Source organism: Vulpes vulpes, chromosome 10 (assembly GCF_048418805.1).
Source record: "Vulpes vulpes isolate BD-2025 chromosome 10, VulVul3, whole genome shotgun sequence".
In the NCBI taxonomy this organism is placed as follows: Eukaryota; Metazoa; Chordata; class Mammalia; order Carnivora; family Canidae; genus Vulpes; species Vulpes vulpes.
Genome location: NC_132789.1, coordinates 47,815,660 through 47,836,529, shown reverse-complemented (window position 1 = coordinate 47,836,529; position 20,870 = coordinate 47,815,660). Strand labels below are relative to the sequence as shown.

The 20,870-nt window shown below is 39.9% G+C and overlaps 2 protein-coding genes and 1 long non-coding RNA gene across 12 annotated transcripts in view; 2 read left to right on the top strand and 1 right to left on the bottom strand.

Annotated features, from left to right (window-relative positions):
• Positions 1-10,079, top strand: part of RNF11 (ring finger protein 11) — a 38,006-nt gene extending 27,927 nt beyond the window's left edge. The window contains exons 2-3 of the mRNA XM_025991858.2: positions 6,686-6,855; positions 8,166-10,079. Of these exons, the coding sequence (XP_025847643.1) occupies positions 6,686-6,855; positions 8,166-8,337 (342 nt within the window). The 3' untranslated portion in view covers positions 8,338-10,079. The remainder of the gene's footprint in view (positions 1-6,685; positions 6,856-8,165) is intronic.
• Positions 10,080-11,823: 1,744 nt separating this feature from the next.
• Positions 11,824-20,870, bottom strand: part of TTC39A (tetratricopeptide repeat domain 39A) — a 40,396-nt gene continuing 31,349 nt past the window's right edge. For 7 of the 10 annotated variants that reach the window (XM_072724013.1, XM_072724011.1, XM_072724018.1 and 4 more), the window contains 4 exons: positions 19,458-19,569; positions 18,945-19,059; positions 17,783-17,899; positions 11,824-17,313 (listed from right to left, as the gene is read on the bottom strand). In XM_072724013.1, coding sequence (XP_072580114.1) covers positions 17,193-17,313; positions 17,783-17,899; positions 18,945-19,059; positions 19,458-19,569 — 465 coding nt within the window. In that variant the 3' untranslated portion in view covers positions 11,824-17,192. The remainder of the gene's footprint in view (positions 17,314-17,782; positions 17,900-18,944; positions 19,060-19,457; positions 19,570-20,870) is intronic. The other 3 variants (XR_011994797.1, XR_011994798.1, XM_072724019.1) reach the window with 2 other exon arrangements.
• LOC140594193 (uncharacterized) lies at positions 17,169-18,528 on the top strand. Its single transcript, XR_011994799.1, has 2 exons — positions 17,169-17,473; positions 17,906-18,528. It is a non-coding gene; the product is annotated as an uncharacterized lncRNA (long non-coding RNA).

Here is a 20,870-nt window from a genome sequence, read left to right as displayed (position 1 = left end):
AACTATCCATCACTATGAACATTATCTAGATTATTCTTTGATTTCATAGGAAGACTCATAGCATTTAGCATATAGTTGTAATCAAAGCTCTAATTTATTATGGCAAAAGAATACAAATCAAAATCATCCAAGGAAAAAGGTGCATTAGTCCATAGGAAATAGGCACAGCCTTCCAATAATCCTCTAGTGGAGTCACACAGGATACACTTAATTTCCCCAGCATTGAATTGTGCCAGTATTTGTGAAGGGTTGTCTACTAGGGGAGCCCAAAATACTGAGTAGACACCCACTGCCTAGTACATACTAAAATTCCAGATTCCCAGGAGGGAAGCAGGTGTTTAGCATAAACCATATTGTTTACACAATGTTTAGGTGCAGTGAGCCATCAATTAGGGAGTGGTAGGGAGTGGTGAGAACTGTCCCAGAATCCAAATCTTTTAAAAATTGCTGTTCTTTATATCCATGTCTTGTCTTCCATTCAGTGTCTTCTAACTGACATTAGAAGATTCCATTTTGCCACCTAGAAAAATACCATTGGATCTCTAGTCTGTAAACAGTAACTCATACAAACCGTTTTAACAGGTATGATGGAAATTAAAGTTAGGTGTATGTGTTACAAAGGGTGAGGCCATAACCATCTTTAAAATACCAGCAGTTCTTAGTCATTTCCTTCCTTCTGTGGCTTTCTGAAAAGTTGTAGTAAATTGAAATTAGAGTGTTGAATCGTTTTAAATATCTCAGTGGTGCTTTGAGAGTTCCTCTGGTTTAACAAAAAATACCAAAGAAAATACATCCATAATATGTATAATTAAAAGATAGTGTTATTTTAATATCTATTGTTTCTTCATAAAATAGAGCTTGTTTTCTGTTTCTTCTGTATACATATGAACCAGAAGACCAAGGAAATGTAGCCTCTTAAAGTATATGGTTAGAGATTATTATTTCTAAACAATTTAAAACAATTCTTTGTAGTATGTTCAGGGATTTTGGAGGCCCTTATTACTCACAGTCTTTTACCAGTGTGACTTCATTTGTGTTCTCTTGTGCCAGACTAGTCAACTGGACTGGGACTGAGAATCAGGATAGCCTAGCCTGGAAGTGGTAATCCAAGGGTTGAAAAATTAAGAGCTGGCAGGGGTCATAACAGAGGTAAAAGAATTTGTATTCAGGGACAAGCCAGAGAGCCAGGACTAAAGCCAGGGATAATAGCTGTTAGCTTAAGTCTGCAAACCAGAGTCATTGGTGGTGGTGGGAAAACAAATAGTTAGAATGACTTAGAAATGTTGACATTTATAAAGCTAAAAGCTATTTGTTATCTTATGATTGGATCATCACCCTCTAAAGTGATGCTATTACCTTTATTCAAAGATATTGAGACTATTAAATATATTAACAGTCCCCATAGTAACAGATTTTAGTCTTACAATTTAATTTTTCAGACAAAATCCATATTCTTGTATAGCAGTGTTTTAAAAACTGTTCCATTGATTTTTCTAAATTAGCAAAACATGCCCCAGGTAGATGATGGAATGAGGATACTCACCCCTGTAGGTCACATTCCACCTCAGCCTCATTCCACTAGAGCAATTAAATTACAATTAAATATTGTAATTATAAATAAGATTACTCATAACAAGATCTGTTGCTAAAAAAAAACCCCATTGGATTAGTAGGCCATGCTACCTTTTTAGACTAGTTAAAGAAAGTGACATCAGGGATCCCTGGGTGGCGCAGCGGTTTGGTGCCTGCCTTTGGCCCAGGGCGCGATCCTGGAGACCCGGGATCGAATCCCACATTGGGCTCCCGGTGCATGGAGCCTGCTTCTCCCTCTGCCTGTGTCTCTGCCTCTCTCTCTCTCTCTGTGACTATCATAAATAAATAAATAAATAAATAAATAAATAAATAAATAAATAAATAAATAAATAAAATTAAAAAAAAGAAAAAAGAAAGTGACATCAGAGAACAGAAATCCCAAAGTGAGCATATAGAAAAACAGTCCTCTAGTAGCAGCAGAATTTGAACTCTCAACCTTATAGTAAGAACTACCTGAAGTAGCCCTCAGGAGTTTCAATCAAAGAATAGATGGGCAGCTATGATTAGACTTTGGAGTTTAACTCCTAGTAGTAATAGAATCTATTTTACAGGGTCAGTTTAAAGATGGATTTGATATTCTTTGAAATTCTTAAATTCTAGTAGTCACTGAAATTATAAAAGCTTTATTACAGATGAAAAATCCTTAAAGAACCACATGAGATATATGCCTTGTTTTGTGGCTCTCTTAAAATGTCATTTCAGTTGTACTATTCTTCAAAGTAATGTAAGCCGACACAAGCCAGATTAACCCACGGAGTTTTCCTTGCTCTCTGGCAATGAGTAATACTGTAGTAGAAATTACTGACTTAAAAGGGGAGACCAGAATTCTGATTGTAATATTGTCAGTAATTATGTGACTATAGGCAAGTTTAGGCATATAAGATGAGAGTTGACCTTAGATGAATTCTAAGATTGCTATTTGAAACCTTTTACTTATCTCTGCATAGTCCAATCCATTTCTTCTTTTTCAGAGCTAAATTTTGTTTCAATATCAGCTTTGAGGTGTAACTGACATGTAAGATTATAAATCCAATCCATTTCTTAAATATTGGAATGTTGTTCCATAGTCATATAATAGTAGAGCTGCACTAACAATAGGTAACATTTATTTGAGCTTTTTTGAAAGTTTTGTTTGAGAGAGAGAATGATGAGGGCAGGAGTGGGGAGGAGCAAATGGAGAGGGGCAAGCAGACTCCCATAACCCTGAAATCATGACCTGAGCTGAAATCAAGAGTCATTTAACTGACAAGCCACCCAGACATCCCTAAATGATGCTTTTTTATGTGTATCTTGTATTACACCAGGGACAACACTTAGACTTCTCAAGTTATTCTTACAGCATGAAGAAACTCAGGCTCAGAGGTTAAAAAAATGTGTTCGGGGTCTTTTTTAATTATTTAAAGTAGGCTCAACATGGGGCTCAAATTCATGATGCCAAGATCAAGAACCACGTGCTCTATCAATTCAGCTAAGTGCCATGTTTACAGGACCTTATAGCTAGTAAGTTGCAGAGTTTTATTTTTAACCATGAAACTTTTCTATATTGAATGTTTGCCTACTAGGTTAAAAAATTGGAAGTATTTAAACCAAAGACGCACCAGTCGTATTTGATCATTATTAACCAAAGGGTTGTAAAACTTTTATATGCAGTATAAAACCTGCTCAGCAGTTATTTTTCTAGTGCATAGGGTTTTAATCTACATGTTGCATGTAATAGATTCTGAATTTGATGTACAAAATGAAAAATATTTAACCAAAATCTCACTGTATTCTCTAATCCTATTTCTCGTACTGGTAGACAACACCTATGTAATTAAGCTGAGGCCATAGACAGTCTCAGTATTGGGTGGTGGGGTGAAGGATTGAGGAGGGCTTCATTTCATGTCAACAACCTGCTGGACAAGGTATAATTTGGACCAATTACTTCAGGGAAAGATAGGAGGAATAGCAAGAGCAAAGGCAGAAGATGGAAAAGCATAGAACTTAGAGGAAGCAGCTAGTATGCCTGCAATAATGGATAATAGCTCTTTGAATGCAATATTAATATTTACTTGAGTTCCTGCCACTTCAAGGTTGACTGTTCCTCATTTAAGCCTAATAGCAACCCATCTTATCCAGATGGGTTAAATAGCTTAAACAGGGTTACTCTCTTAAGTGGTAGTGACTTGAGCTAAGGTTATCTGGATCCATGAACCATACTTTTAATAATACGGTGTCATCTTTGCATGTAATATGCACTAAATGTTTACTTAGATGTAGCATATAGTTCTGATAAGCATTCACATGATGAGTTAGAAGCATGAAAGAACTTAAGTAACCATTGATGTTGGAAATTCATAAAACAAAAGATTTAACTACTGGCATTTTATTTGTACAAGAGGATATACTCTTATTTGATAAAGGGTTTATTGGGTTTTGAGATTTTTTAATTAAACATTTGTTCTGAATCTCAGAAAAGGAATATTGGGGGGGGGATTTGTTTTAAATTCAGTTATTAGTTTCAGAGATAGAGTTCAGTGATTTATCAGTCTTATATAATAACCAGTGCTCATTACATTACATGCCTTCCTTAATGTCCATCACCCAGATACCTCATCCCTGCACCTCCTCCCCTCCAGTGACCCTGTTTGTTTCCTATGATTCTCTTATAGCTTGTTTCCTGCTTTGTTTTGTTTTGTTTTTGTTTTTGTTTTTTAAAGATTTTATTTATTTATTCATGATAGTCACACAGAGAGAGAGAGAGAGAGAGAGGCAGAGACACAGGCAGAGGGAGAAGCAGGCTCCATGCACCGGAAGCCCGACGTGGGATTCGATCCCGGGTCTCCAGGATCGCGCCCCGGGCCAAAGGCAGGCGCCAAACCACTGCGCCACCCAGGGATCCCTTGTTTTGTTTTTAATTTAAAGATTTATTTATTCATGAGAGACAGAGAGAGGCAGAGATAGAAGAAGCAGGCCCCATGCAAAGAGCTCAATGTGGGACTCAATCCCAGGACTCCAGGATCATGCCCTGAGCCAAAGGCAGATGCTTAACCACTGAGCCACCCAGGCGTCCCACCCTCCCCACCCTCTTTGTTTATATCTTACTATATTTTCCCCTCCCTTCCTTTATCTTCATTTTTTGTTTCTTAAATTCCATATATGAGTGAGATCATATGATAATTGTCTTTGTCTTATTTCGCTTAGCATAATACCCTCTAGTTCCATCCACGTCATTGCAAATGCCAAGATTTTTTTTGATGGCTAAGTAGTATTCCTGTGTGTGTGTAATGAATATTTAAAGTCTTATGTTGATCTGCCTTATTATTTTTTTTAAAAGATTTTATTTATTCATGAGAGACACACAGGCAGAGACAGGCAGAGGGAAAAGCAGGCAGTTCTCATGGCAAACCTGATGTGGGATTTGATCCCAGGAACCTGGAATGACGACCTGAGCTAAAGGCAGATGCTCAACCACTGACCCACCCAGGCGTCCCTGTTGATCTCCCTTTAAAGTCTAACTATTGCCAAAGGAGTATTTACAAATAAGGCTATAGTTTAAGGGGACATGGTGGTATGTGGAAAACTCTTTTCTTCCTTGAATATTCAGTTTTTAATACTAACTTATATGTATCTGAGACTTTCCCCTAAAATTTCTCTTCAGAAAGGATATTTATACTTGAGCCCTTAAGTTTCTCATTATGGGTGCTCTTAATTATTTTATTTTTGACCACAAAAGCCATTAGTTCAAAGCAGCCTCAATTGATGTTTTGGATGATTATGGAGGTCATTTCACAGAATTTTTTTTTTTTTGGTTAACACAGATTTAGCAGTTATTCCTGGAGGCATAATCTCACAATTGCAAATATTGGCTGTCCTCAAACAAGTGCTTACGTTGCAGAGATGAGGAGTGATCCTACAGGATGAATGGAAATACCATTTTCTAAAGTAATGTGTGAATTGGTAGTTGTGAAGTCCTTTATTCAGTAGCGATGTTCTCTGGAACATCATTTTAAGTGGCTCAAAAATTGTGGTTCTAGCCACAATGAAATCATTAGGTTACAGATGCATGATCATCCTCATAGTTCATTGAGGTCTTTTCTCAAATGTCTCATCAGACGTTTGCTATGAGCATCCTATCTAAAGTAGCATCCCGGGGCTCCTGGGTGGCTCAGTTGGTTGAGCATCCGACTCTTGGTTTTGGCTTAGGTCGTGATCGCATGGTTGTTGGATTGAGTCCTGTGTCAGGTTCAGTGGACAGTCTGCTTGAGATTCTCTTCCTCCGTCCCTCCCCCTACTCATGGGAATTGCATGCACACTTGCTCTCTCTTTCTCTAAAATAAATCTTAAAGTAGCATCCTCCATTACCTGGCACATAAGATATTCAGTATCTGTTAAAAGAATGTATAAATAATATGAATAGAATTATTTCATGAATGTGAATAGATAATGTTTAAATTAATTTTGTATGTACTAATATATGCAAGTAAATTATAAGTAGATATTTGGCTATTTTACTTACATCTTCTAAACTTAGGTTTTCCATTTGGGAAGAAGGGTAGCCTCGTTTGGCTCAGTTGTCATATCCAAATACTTATTCAAAAGCTTAAGAAATTTCATGAAAATTTATTGCAATAATAATCCAGCCTTTCTAAATAAATAATAATTTTAAGGTTGCTGTCTATATGGAAAGAATTTACAAATAAGATCTGTAATGGCCAGTTTTAATGTAAATAATGGTATACTGAGACTACAAAACTCCATTGAATACAGAATATAGCCTAGAGTATTGAAGTCTATTAATTATATATATTGTGTATTGTTCCTGTTGTACAAATAAATATATTTATTTGCACATCAAGAATGATATTAGTTATGTAGCCTTCATGTGGAAATACTTCACAATATTCCAACACAAAATGCGAGTTTTTCAGTAAAGATTTTATCTTTGAAAAGTTGGTCAAATATGCTAAAGTTAAGGCAGAGTAAAACAATCTCCTGCCTCTCCAAGGTCCCCTCCTACCCACTAAGCCAAAAAATAAGAAACAAGAAAAACATTACCCCCAAAAAACAGATGTTTAAAAAATAATCATTTTCTCTGTGTTTTAAAATTTAGGAACAAGTTCCAGTTCCAGTCTATCATCCAACACCAAGTCAGACTCGCCTAGCAACTCAGCTGACTGAAGAGGAACAAATCAGGATAGCTCAAAGAATAGGCCTTATACAACATCTGCCTAAAGGAGTTTATGACCCTGGAAGGGATGGATCAGAAAAAAAGATCCGGGAGTAAGTTTTAATTTATACATGTTTCAAAGGTCCATCTCCAGAATTTTGCTTTTGAAAAATAATCTCCTGGATTTTAGAAGTTAGATATTTAAGATAATCATTTCATGCAAGAGAATGTTGAGTTACAGTAATTAAGAATTTTCGGTAAAAAGATAGCTAAGAAATGGTGTGAATTCTGACCATATTATATGTTGTCTGTGTCCACTTGGATGACAGTTGATGTCAGTTAAAATGATTCATGTGTGATTGTGCTGGTGGCCTTGTCAGTTAGGAAAGCAATTTGGCAATATGTCAAGGACCTTCTCAGATCTATACTGTTTGAGACCGTCAGCTCTAGAGATCTGTCCTAAAGTGTGTACCTCAGTCCAACTCCTAGTGCTTTATATACAAAGATATTCACCATGGTTTTACTTAAGAGTAGAAGTATAGTTAATCGTGGCATAGGAAAACTTTGGTAGATTATGCAGTATTAAAATTGTTAAGGAGTTTTAGTGACAATGAGGAAAATCTTAAATCCTTTTTTAATTTGAGGAATAATTTTATTAAGCCTGATGAGTTGAATATCAAATTTTACTTCTGGGAAGTTTTTGTCCTCAGATCTCATTACTGTCTGAGAATCCCTAATGAGTACTTCTTATGGGTTGAGAATGATCTTGCCAACAAAGACATACTCTACTATGTTGATGCTTAGTTGTTTTGACTCATAGCACGATTTAGTGCTAGTACTTAAGAACCTGTCTTGAATACGGACTTCTGAAATCCTACAGCACTGGGTTCCTTCTTAAACCTGTAGGAAAAAATGCCGTGAATCTGAAACTAGGGTTAATGAAGAGATCTTTAGCTACAGCAGCTCAGTTAAGTAGGCTAAAATTAGTGATGGTTTTTAACATAGTTATTAAAATGAAAACTGTCTTACTCCTGGGTGTACATTAAAAACTGAGTTCATGTTAACAGAGTTGATCTGATGGCTTCCTACCTGAAGCATCACATTCTTTGGGTGTCTTGTATAATATGTAGCTATTTTACAAGTGCAGTTCTAGGAATGGACCTGATCCCCACGTGGTCCATTTCTCTTTGCTCTGTTGATAGCTCTCAAACTCCCATGAATTTCCAGCGGATCAAAATGAGAGATTGCTAATGGATTAATGCTTATTAGGAAAAATCAGTTTGCATGCTTTGGTAGGATGACAGGCAAGCCATTTTCATCTGTTCGGATTAACAGTCTTTGTAATAGGATTTTAAAGAGTATTCTAGATACATCACTTCTCTGAAAAATGCTTTCTGATTTCTCTCTCCCTCACCCCCAACAGGTGTGTTATCTGTATGATGGACTTTGTTTATGGGGACCCAATCCGATTTCTGCCGTGCATGCACATCTATCACCTGGACTGTATAGATGACTGGTTGATGAGATCCTTCACGTGCCCCTCTTGCATGGAGCCAGTTGATGCAGCACTGCTTTCGTCCTACGAGACTAATTGAGCCAGGGTCTCTGGTCTGACTTCAAGTGAACCATCATTTTTTGGTGGTTTTGATCTTTTGTCACTGAGCCCAAAGAGTCAGGGATTAGGAATTAAGATCATGCACAAAAGTTTCCTAAAAATTCCTGAATGGCTGCAGATGTTGGGGAAAAAATATGTGATATTTTAGGAACTTAGGGGGAAAAGTAGGATGGTATTTTTATGTAAAGCCTTGACCCAGTGTTTAAAAATATAATTGTATTTAGATCTTGTTATGCTCCAGTACATAGGAATTGTGTAAAGTGTTACAGCAGCTGTATATGTTTAAATTGTGTGTGTTGAAGATTAGGAAAAAGATAGTGGTTGTTTTTCCTAAATGAAATAACTCTCTTTTTCCCCCCCACCCAAATTCTTTTCTGAAGTTGCTGGCATTTGGGTCAAGGTTTTATTAAAAGCTACATTTTATAACACTGGCACAAAAAAAAAAGTAGTTTTAAGCTTGTTTGCACAGTTCTTTTTTTCCATTGGAAATGGAATTCATTGCCTTAGGTCTTTTTAAATAGTGTATTATTATCGTTGGGGCTGGCTCTATGCTTGAAAACCAGTTTATTTATAACCTGTTATAAGTGCTATATCTGTTTGCAGTTAGGAAATGCAGAATTCAAAGTGATCTCCTAGCTTGTGAGCAAACTGAGATGCACTATCCCTTTTCTATAAACACTGAGTTAATGTCAAGAAACCAACTCTAGTAAAGTGGGGTTTACTGTTACCCTTTCCTGTGTGTTTTATCTAATTACTTTGGTTGTTAATATGGTAATAATTAAAAGTCAAGGTAAATTTTAAATATTAAGATTTCTGATTTATGGAGCTTGAATTATGCCACCATGCTTATGTAAAATGAAAGTGGCACCATGGTGAGAATGAGAAAAGTTGCTCAGCTCTAACAGTTTTGATTTATTCTTTCTTGCGACCTCCTTCCCTTATTGTCTTGAACCATAGCAAAAGGATACTGCATCTCTTATTATTGTAGTGCTGAGGTTATTGAAGTTATATAAAACACATCTCAGTCTGTTTCTTTGAAAGGAAAGTCCTGCTGGCTGACAAGTCTAAGCAGGGAGAATTAAGATAAACGTATTCATGTTTTGCACACAAACGCAGAATTTGTATAACCATATGACTTCATAGTTGTGATCTCAAAGAGGGAATTTCTCCTTTATCTTTCTTGCAGTTAATGTAAGAACACTCTGAATCTCTAAGCTTCTGAAGTGTTAGAGGTGTTAGAGGTATAGATGGTTTAGTAAAGATGTAGTTTGTAATGTTTTATCCATTTAGCATGTGTTTATTTTTCCTTATGTACTCAGAGGTGACTTATTTGTTCAGCTCAGTGATATTACAGCTAAGTATCATTCATTAGCAAAAGGAGAAGCAATCTCAATCTAACATCAGAAATGTTTATTTAATATTGAGTTGAATATTTGACTCTAACACTTTTCTACATACAAAACACAAGTATCTTGAGGGTTCTTCATAATTGCATTGTAGAGGAATTCAGTATGTCATAAATACTTAAAGATTTGACACTAGACTGTAGTATCCATATGTTGGTTAATTTTATGAGCCCCATGATGGAAAGACTTAAAGATGAATTTGAGAAAAACTGAAAATTAGATTATCAGGTTCTGTTAAATTGTTACATGTATCTTGCTTAAGTTTTTGTTCATTAATTTATATCCACTCAATTACATAAAGCAAATTTGGAGGAAACACCTGAAGTTGTGCAATATTTTCATAGATATTACTTTTTTTATCCTTGTGTTTTCTACTTATACATGTCTAACTTTTCTTTTTTCTAGATTGTTAAAATTGGTAAGTGAACTTTTAAAAACTAATGTTGCTGTTAGTCTTTATTGCAAGGCTTCTTTCACAGAAGTTTGGCAGTAATAGTGAAGGAACTAGAATTGAGCTGAAAAAAAAATTTAAGGTACTTTGTATTCTTTAATTTTAATTTCCATACACCATGTTAAGAACTATCAATTTTGGCTTTTACTAAGTTAAATAAAGTTATAATACAGTTGTAAAGGGCTACAGTTAGAGTTGTTTATGTAAGAATATTCCCCAAATTATCTAATCCTTTCTTTTAAATGGTGTATAAAGTTAATCTCTAAGATTATAAACTTGGGAAGTATTTTTTATGTGGCATTTAATACCATCTAATCATAGATTTAGAAGCTTGATAGCTTTAGATTTTCTGAAGCCAAATAATAGGTGCAACATTTCGATTTAGGCATCCAAGGTTGGCTATAGGATTTGAAATGTCTGAAAAGCCTGACCAGGAAAAAGTAAAAGAAATCTTAAGTGTAAACCTAGCAGTTAGTTGAAATACTTCGGTTCACAAAAACCTTTTCAATTCTGAGTGTTCTTTATAGAGAATGTCTTAAACCAGGAAAAGATTCCTCCTGTTGGTGTCCCCTACAATAAGCCCGTATGATTTTACAGAGTACGGTGAGCATTGGGCTAACCTTCTTTGCACACAAAGCCTGGTCATAAGGAAGCACATATTTTACAAAGGAATAATAGTCAAAAGCAGACCTGCCTAGATTTCTGAGACTGAAATGGTAAGCAGTGAAGAAGGTAAGTTTCTTTGGCATGATTCAGAAATGTAAGCAGTTTGGTGGTTACCTCCACTCAAAGGCATCGCCTAGCATTGTCTCAGAGCCAGCCGATTGCACTGCTGCCACTGTAGTAGCCTCAGCTAATTTCAGAAGCCTTTAATTTTGAAATTAGTGAACAATGAGAACAGTTGGATTGGGTAGTATCTCAAGTACTTTTAAATTTACTCACTGATTGTAAAGATCATGTGGTCTTTTCCTGGGTGGATGAAAGAGAAGCTAGTTTATAATCCATCCTGTACCCTCTCCACAGCTCCCCTGCTCTAATGCTACACTGCGCTATGCGTCCCTAAGATACAAGCCTTTCAATGTAGCTCCATCATGGGAAGTATGGGCAGAAGAGCCGTCAGCATCCTGAGCTGGCTTTTCCTGACTGTGTTTTTTATTAATTCTTTGAGAACTTAGCTGAATTCCTTCTAATTTCTTCCCTCCTAGTCTCCATTCCTAAATATTTGGCCATTGAGGTCTCGTTTGCATCAGTTTCATGCCTCTTCTATTCATGAAGGCTGTGCTGTGTTCCTGCTCTCTTCAGGAATGATCTAATTATAGGCTAGCCTACCTGTTAAGATGGGATCTGCCCATTCATCTCTTTATTTTTTTTTAAAGATTTATTTATTTTATTTATTTATTTATTTATGATAGACAGAGAGAGAGAGAGAGGCAGAGACATAGGCAGAGGGAGAAGCAGGCTCCATGCCGGGAGCCCGACGCGGGACTCGATCCCGGGACTCCAGGATCGCGCCCTGGGCCAAAGGCAGGCGCGAAACCACTGAGCCACCCAGGGATCCCCCATTCATCTTTAAAGACGTTGTTTTCCTTAAAGATATACACAAAACATCTTTAGGTGCTCATTAATAAAGCTTGTTATTGAATATAATTACTGATTGACCTATTATTAGATGAGGTTTTCCTGAGAGCCATTACAAGTGGTCTCTGAAAGAATTTTTTTCTCAGTTTTGTGGATGAAAACATGTATTTGCCTATGGCTAGGCAGTGATTTAATACAATCCAGATTTATGGCTTTCGTGTGTGGTAATTCAAATGAAACAAAGATTTAATAGAGTAACGGTAAACGTTTGATTGTATAATATAAACATCTTAAAAATAGTACTTTTTCTAAGTGGTTTGAAAGATATATGAAGTTAATTCTATGTATTTAGGGAAAGTTAAAACCAACTTAAATTGGCTATTAATTAGCTCTGCACATAAAGTATTTTTACTAGAGAGAAATACCTTTTTTTCTTCTCAGAAAAGAGCTAAATTACAACACATTAAGGTTATGTTAAAATGACAGACATTCATTAATAAATGGATGAGGCACATGTATTTTGGCAATGTTAATTTTTAAATATACTTTGTAATTTGTTTTCTGAGAGCCTGTGGATCTAAAACATCCCACACAAAAAAGATTAGCCCAGTTAATTCTACCCAGTTTATAAATTTATAATTTTATAAATTACATAGTGGTAGTTTAAAAAATAACAGCATGACTGGGTGCTCCTTGATTCAGAGGTTGATTGTCCAGGTATGAGTATTGCTTTTCTATTTTGGCTATTTCCTTGCTCTTTAGCTTGGAAACAGAATCCATGAGTCCCTTTACAACCCATTTCCTAATCCATAAAATTTTGTTAGGGGCTTCAGCAAAACTGTACAAAAGGGATTTGGATTTATCTCTGTTTTAATTGTCCACATTGTTCTTGTCCATGTTAGCACTCTGTGCAATAGTGTTTGGTCAGAGCAACAGCTGGATCCACCTGTTTAATGTTGTTGATCAACTAAAACCATTTACTGTTTTCATAAAGTTTTTAAGACAACTTCAGGAGAGAGAACTTTCTTTTACATTTTTTTTCTTGAGAAAAATTACTTTCCACTGGAAGACTGTCTTCTTTAAATGCCTCCACAGAAAGTTTTTTTTTTCTCTGCATATGAATGAAGCAGCATTATCAAGGTATAGACTCGAAGCATCTAAAACTGATCCTGATCAAAGGAGGAGCAGCATCAGTGCTTGTCGACTCCGGATTTCTTGGCCCTGAGAAAAGTTGAAACAAGGTAGCTGAGAGATTACCTCCAGAGTCTGGTCCTAGTGGTGAACCCTGTGAGATTCGGTTGCTTTGCAAAAAGTAATGAGCCCAGCTTCCTGGGGAAGGCCTCCGAATGGTTCCCCTCGCCATTTAGGATCCAAAGGCAAGTCTTGGACAACGTGTGAATCGGGAAGCCAGGATCATGCTTTCAGACTGAGATTGGCCTCCAGCATGGTCCATTCTGGAGGTGTGGAAATAGGTCACATCTGCCAGTTCCAGAGCCATGCCACAGGATTTCTGCTGTGTGAGCTATTAGCCAGCACCTTTCCCATCCGCAGTAGTGGCCCAGAGGTCAGTATAAGTCAGATTCAACTTTAAGTTGATAATTTTACCAGCAGTTCAGCAAAGTGTGGCTTTAGAATTCAGGTGCCCAGCTTTAAATCTCTGCTGCATGATAGCTGTGTGATCTTAGGCAAGTTCTTTACCCTTTGTCTCCATTTCTCATGTGTGTTAGTCCCTACTTCATAGAGTGGTTATGAGAATGACATGTAAAGTGCTTACACTAGCAACAGGTAAATAGCGAGCACTTACTATTAGCCATTATTTTTCAAAACACCCAGAGCATATGGAATCTGGTGTTCTGAACAATTTGCTAAAGATATGAGGAAAAATAAAACCCAATCCAGTCATTAGTGAGGTGTTACCTGTGATGTGTCTGATTAAACTCGAATGTCAGCTTGTAGAAGTCCATAGCAACCTTTAGTAACTGTCCTCCCAAGGGAACGGCTCTTCTATTCTGTCACTTTATAGAGTAAAAGCAATTCATACATTGCTCATTTGGAAATGGATCTTTCAAGCTGCCAAATGGGGTTCCTTGTTTGTGGACTTAACCTGTTCAGCAGTGATGAACTTTGTACTAGATTTCAAGAGCTGTGCTAACCTAAGCAAAAAAGCATTTTCCAACCTTGGAAAGCTACATCTGAGGTATGTGTGTATGAGAAGTTCCCATTTTTGCTTGGTTTTCAGAATCCAAGCACCTCTCATTTATTAGTGAATTAGTATGATGGTGCTAACTTAAGGAAACAGTTGTTAGGCTTTCAATTGAAGCAAAGAAAAAGACTGTCTTGTCCTCAGCATCTTAGAATAAACAAACTTGGGAGTAACTCCAGAGAAAAGTCTGATTTTTTTTTTCCTTCATGATTCTAGCACTCAGCCGGCTGAGGCTTTCTGAAAACCTCCTGGTGCCATTCAGTTGCTGGAACTCCTCCACCTGGGTCTCAGCCAAGTCTTGTGTTGGCATTGGCCTTTTAGGGTCCCGGCTTTGCTGTCAGGTTATGACTTTCTGCCACGAATGACGAAAGCTGTCTGGGAAGCACTCCCATTCTGACTTGAGATAAGGAGTTGGGAATCCTGCCAACACACGGGAGAGCTGATAGGGGCCAGCACAGTGCTGGAAGCCACCCTACCAGTCCGAGGCCCGTGCCCATGAGAGGCGGAGGTAGACTTTCCATGGCCAGGGCCTGTGTAGATCGTGTTATGTAGTCACTGCTTCTGAACAGCGGAGCTCCTCCATGTATCAGGATTTAGCCTTTCCCCAAATGAAGATGTTGGCTCTCCCATGCTGGGCTACTGTCGAGGCCCACGAGAAAGCCTGCCGTTTCCCGCAGAGTTGCTTAGGGATACCAGGCTTTGGCAACAGGTAGGGAGGTACATAGCCTTACCTCATTTTGGATGTGAAAATCCAGAAACATATGGGACCAGAGTCACACTCAGAACCATTGACAGCAGGAAAGAGCCTTAATCTAGTGCAAATTACTAATCTTTTGAGAGTCCATGACTTTTCCAAGGTCACTCTGAAAATTAGTAACAAAGTGGGGACTCGAATTCAGGTCTCCTTACTTCGAGGCCAGAATTCTCCACCTGGAAGCTAGCTGCCTCTCCCAGGTACATGTGCTAGAAACTCTGCACTATTAGAGACGTAACAACTAGAAGTGGCTCAAAGGAGATAGAAGCAGCCCAGGACAGAATATTCACTTTCAAAGTTTCTGAACAAAGATAATGGTGGTAGACACCTGACATTTTCACCCAACTTCATAAACATGTTTTTAATAGACTGTCTCCAGCCACAGGTGGCATAAAGGAGCCCAAACCCACTAACTTCTCTTACCAGCCAGACTGTGGCCACAGCAGCAGACAGAGGTCAGGTGACCTTGGCTCATTAATGAAGCCCAGCGGGAAATCGGTAATAACATTGACAAGGAAACCATCCTGGCATACATTTTTTTTAAGTGCCTAAAATGAATGTTTAAGTTTTTTGTTAACTGCAATTTTACAAACTGTGCTTGGTATCCTGTGACCAGCGCTCTGTTATCTATCTGCAGCGGTAGGTACTAGCGTTCCTGTATGTGAAAGAACCATGAAAGGCCACACTCCTCCAGTAGCCTGGTTCTAGTCACTCCTGTCACCCTCCCTGCCTGACAACCTAGGCTCAGGCTGCCCTGGAGAGCAAGCTTGCAAAGGGCTTGCTCTTGGTGGCGAGCATTCTGTGTTTAGATCTAACAAAATGAGAAATTTTTTTTCATAGCATTTCTGCTCTGACAGTACTAAGTGCAAAACGATCTTGAATGAGGGTTTTGTTTTCCTAATGAGAGTTTGCTTTACTTAAAACCTATGACTTCATTCGGTATTAGTCACAGAAGGCTGCTTGCCTGTGTTAATAGATTAACCTCCCCAGCCCATGGCAGATGTTCATAGGTGTTGGCTAAAAGTCCAGCAATTCCAGAAGATTAGGAAGTTGTCTGTGGTTCTTCCCTTACAGAAATTGCATTCATCTCTGAGGAGACACATTTCACAGATGAGTATTTTTACTGTGTACATGATTTTCTTCCTCCAGGGAAATGGTGAAGTTGAAGTATGCGGTCCTTAGCTGGGCATATGGTCACTGAACTGGAGCTCTCACTGTAACAGCCCTGGAGCTTGCAAATTCAGATGCTTTGAGAGCCCAGAAGGAGAATATGGGAGTTTAAAGCAGCCTCTACTCAGCTCTGATTGTTGCCTTGTTCTATAGGGATGTTGCCAGGTTGGATTTTTTTTTTAAATAAGAGGCCAGAATCCAGATTTGTTGCGATCTCCCCATCTTTTAAATGTCAGTAACTTATTTTAAAACATTTAAGGCATCATGTTGTCTAAATAAAACATACCTGGGCCATATGGCTTCTGATCCAGACTCTGCCTTGCCCAAGAATTCAAGCAACACATACTCTACTGAAATAGATGTTGCGTGATTTCTTAAGTGTGTAAGTTTTATTACTTAAATATCTTTTCTCTTAACTGAAAAATCTAAAACATACACAACAGGCCAAGAATATAACCATTCTAAGAAAAATGCTGTCAGGAAATAAATGTACCTCATAGTAAAGCACAGATGATTTTTGTTTTGTGACTTATTCCCAGCTGGTTCACGTGGGCACAGTGAGGAAGCAGACTGGTGTGGAGACCCTCCCCCACGACGTCTTGGCTTTGGTGCAGAAAGAGCCAGAAAGCTCCCGTTCCGTCAGGCCTCAGCAACTCTCAATCCTTATTAATGAAGATTGATTTTTTTTCCTGTAGATAGACTCACAGGTCTTTTTAGTGAAATAATACTCATCTGATTTTTTTTTTTTTAATTAGAAAGTTACTAAGGGAGTGAAAATGAAGTGTAAGAAGTAAGGTGTGGGTGCCTGTGCAACCTCTTGCCCAGCACTCAGAAGCCTTGATGGGGTCTTTGGCCTTGGAAGCTGAGACACTGCTGAATTTTGAAAAAGCATCATCTATAGATTTACCTTCAGATCAGTATGGGTTGAAACAAAGATTTACAGTTTTTTTTTAAGCCAACTGTGATCCCATTAATATATTTCTAATGAAAATGTAAACTGTTCATACATTCTCTTAAACATCACAGTGAAAAACAAGTACCCGTATGTGTGACAGGGCAGGCCGAGGGCCCCACCCACTCTCCTTGAAGGCCCTTGGCCGCATTGGTGAGAATGCTGGCTTCCCTTCGGCGTGGATACCTATGTCGCGCTGTCCCACTGGAGCACCGGTGGGCCCCAAAGGCAGGGCGGGGGGTGGGGGGATCTTTTTGAAATGTTTCCAGGAGCTCTGTCCGTGTCTCTGTCTTCCAGCCCGGGAGGGAGTGCTGCATAAAACTACAAAGACACTGAGCCCGTGGATCTGGTGCCATTCTCTAGGGAAGACTTGGCTTGGAGTACGGCTGCCTGGATTCTAAAATGTGTCCTTGACTCCATGGAGTAATTCTTGTAGTTTTGCCTGGAAAAAAGCAAAGAATCAGACCTGTAAGGCTGCCCTGGGAAGTGTTCTTCCTTCAGTCTGAGCTGCAGGAGGCTGCCAGACCAAGGAGGCTCTCTGTCCGAAGAGGTGGGCCCTGCCCAGTGTGGACTCACAGATCCCACACAGTGCCCTCACCCTGGTAGGTACCCTTGAACTACTCCACTCCTGCTGAGTCCCCAGGCCTGACAGAATGATTTTAAGAGAGAAATCCATGGGGCCAGAAGGTGGCAGACCTGGGTCTTCTACTAGCTCTGCAGTTGGGCCTGTGGTGAGACCCTGGGTAATTCATTCCCTATTTCTGGGATCCCGATCCTTGCAGGGTTCCCAGGGACCAGGCCTGGCCTCTGGACTCCCATAATGCCCTTACCAGCACCCTCCCTGCTGCCTCTGCTCCTGTCTCCTGAGCTCGGGGGGAACAAAGGAGAGACCAGTGCTACCCACGCCTTACTTGGCAGTTTCCAAGAGTTTGACAGCCTCTTCATTTCTGCCTTGCTCCATAAACAGTAGGGCCAGCTCCAGCAGGGCGTTTGGGATCAAGTAGTGGTCATATTTAATCTTCTTTTCACTGCAGGACAGAGGACATGGCTTACAGGCCCTGCTCTTGGATATCCTTCGGGTTCGTCCTGAGCCCTCTCCGCGTGGAAAGATCTGATCCGGGCCCTCATGTGCAGCTCCCTGACAATGAAGCCTAGTTGGGGAGGACTCTCACACAGCCGTAGAAAGGTTTATGATCGCCAGCAGGGCTTTCCAGTCCTCTGCACCTAGGGCCCCAACAACTTCTGGCTTGTGCCTGTCCTTTGCCCATGCCCACCTTTGTCCCCGACCCCCTTGGTCCAGGGGAAATGGTTTACGAAATTAGGAAGTCTCCTGTCTCCAGGCTGGCTCTTCTGACCCATCCTCCAAGCTGCCCCAGAGGTCACCTTTTAAAACCCAAATCTGCCCTGTGCAGTATTCTTCTCGGATCTTCTGTCTACAGGATAAAGTTCGGCCATATAAACAAAACATCCATCCCTTCTCCATCTAGTCCCCCTTACTTCCTCTGTAACCCTGTCCTGTTCCTCTGTAACTTCACCCAGGCAGGGAAGGACTTAATCACTGTTACCCTGACCTTCCGTGTTTTCCCTGTGCCCAGGTACCTACTCAAAACTCCTGCTTTCCTTTCTCTGCCTAATAAACTTCCCAGTTGAGATGGCCTCCCTGGGAAGCCTTATCTCGCAGTATGTTTAGGTCCCTCCTCAGGGCACTGCTTGCCTCAAGCACAGTCTTGATCATACCAGATGGAGTTCCTGTAGCTTCTGCCTATAATGCTTATGCTCCTCAAGGGCAGAGTTGAGTTACATACTCTAGGGGGCACCATTCCCCTGAAACTTCACTGTTGGACTCCTGTGGTTGGCCGGGCTGGTGGCCCCAGGGAATGGGATCTGGATGATCTTGCCCAGTAAGGACCCTGGCGTAGAACAGACACTAGTACAAGTGCAGTGAGGGGGGTGGGCTAGGGTCAAGCACTGGAGCGCGCGTGAGGGAGGAGAACCCAGGCAGTTCTATCCAGGAGACCCGGGCCCAGCAGTAGGCCGGCCACCCAGGCTGGGAGCAGACACCTAGGCACTTACTTGGAAGAGATGCTCCTGAAATTCTCCTCAGCTTCCTGGACACGGCCCAGGTATTTCAGGCAGAGGCCTTTCAGCAACTTCACCAAGCACTCATCATCCACTGAGTACTCATTCTCTGAGAATAGGGGGGTGAGGGAAGAAGGCAGGCTCATTTATTTCTGCGACAGTTACTCGCAGAGCTCCTATTCTGCTGGGCCCTGGGGACAGAGTGGTAACTGACCCATGGTCACTGTCCTCAGGAAGCTCATAACTGGGAAGGAAAAACAGATACTGACACAGTGACAATGTAGTGAGATCAGGATTGACATGGGAGCCCAGGGGCTGTGGGAGGAGGCCTTAACCCTACCTGGGGGACAAGGGACAACAAGGAGAAATGCCACTGAAACTCAGTCTAGAAAGGCAAAGGACCATTAACCAGGGTAGAGAAGGACATTTTTGGTAGAGGGAACCTCTAACTGTAAAGACCTGTGATGTGACTCAGCCTGGCAGGTTCAAGGGCCCGGGGGTGGTCACCTGGGCCCTTCTCCAGCATCTCTTCAGCGTTGGTGATAATCCCAAGGATCCTGTCCGTGAGTTCTGGCTGCTTCCCGATCACAGCATAGCCGTTCCAAATGTACATCATTTCCTGAGGGCAAGGGAGCAAGTCAGTCCAAAGGTTTCCTCCCCAGTAGGGTCTCAGTTTCCCTAGTTGTAAAATGCGTAGCTCAGATCAGAGGATCACTAGAGGCCCTTCTGGCTCTAATCTTTTATGACAAGTCTCAGCCCAGCCGATGATGTTGTGGCCTCTAAGGGGTCACGGTAGGGAGCCTCAGCACTCATTATTGAGGTCTCATCTTACACTAACGTGGATTTAAGATGGACACATATCCTCATTGTTCTGCTCATGGCTTCCCTGGGTGTTATGCTCTCCTGACCTCTCTCCCCCCATCCTTTGAGGACCAGGCCATGACCTACATTCTCCAGAAAGTCGTCCTCCCCACTCCATCTGGCAGACCTCCACCTACACTGGAGGTACTATGGGCACTTCAGGATTTCCAATAGCTCTTAAGACTGTATCACCTTGTCTCTCTTCCCCCAAGGCACTAGGCTTGAAGGGCCATCATGAAAATTGCAACACACATCCTGATACCTTTCTTGGCTTTGGCTGCCAGGAATATCAGAATACTAAGTTAGATGTTCATTTATAATTCCATTAGCATTTCCTAAACTATGGAACCAGGTCATAGATGTGAAAGTGATTTGTATGCAAAAAGTTCTAAAAAGATGTTACAGTTTTGGTTCTTGTTATGTTCTAGGGAGGAAACTTAAGTTTAGAACCAGTATTCCTCCAATGGTATATATGGTCCCAAGGTAGCAAATGTCCCTGCAAAAAAATAGGTGTCTGTGGCTCAAAAGGTTAGGGGAAAAAAAATCATTTTCAGCTTATTCTTGGAGACTTACTATACATATTATCATATAAGGCTCCAAAAGATCCACACAGTATATCAACTTTGTTTAGGCTGGTCTTTCCCAAATATATTTAATCACAAACTGTTTTAGGCATAAAAAGCATTTTGCAGATTATAGTTTGGGAAATTCTCTCCTGAATTTTTGGTATAGCCACTTGTTGCCCTTTCATCCCCCATATGATAATAGTTTTATTGTATGTTTTATTTTTTTATTGTACATTTTAAAGAGTTTCGAAATTGGTTCAGAAATACATAAATTCTATATTAATATTCAATTTTTTATTTATAAATATTTAACATTTTATCAGCTAAGTCTCATACTGCTGTATGAAACAGGCAAGGTATATATTACCCCTGATTTTACATTAAGAGAAGGGGAACCCTACCGAAGGTCATAGTTGGTGAACAGGGGGGCCAGGACCAGAAAAAAACAGTGCCTTTCTACTTTTTTGGCTACCTTAGTATTTGAATAACAGAC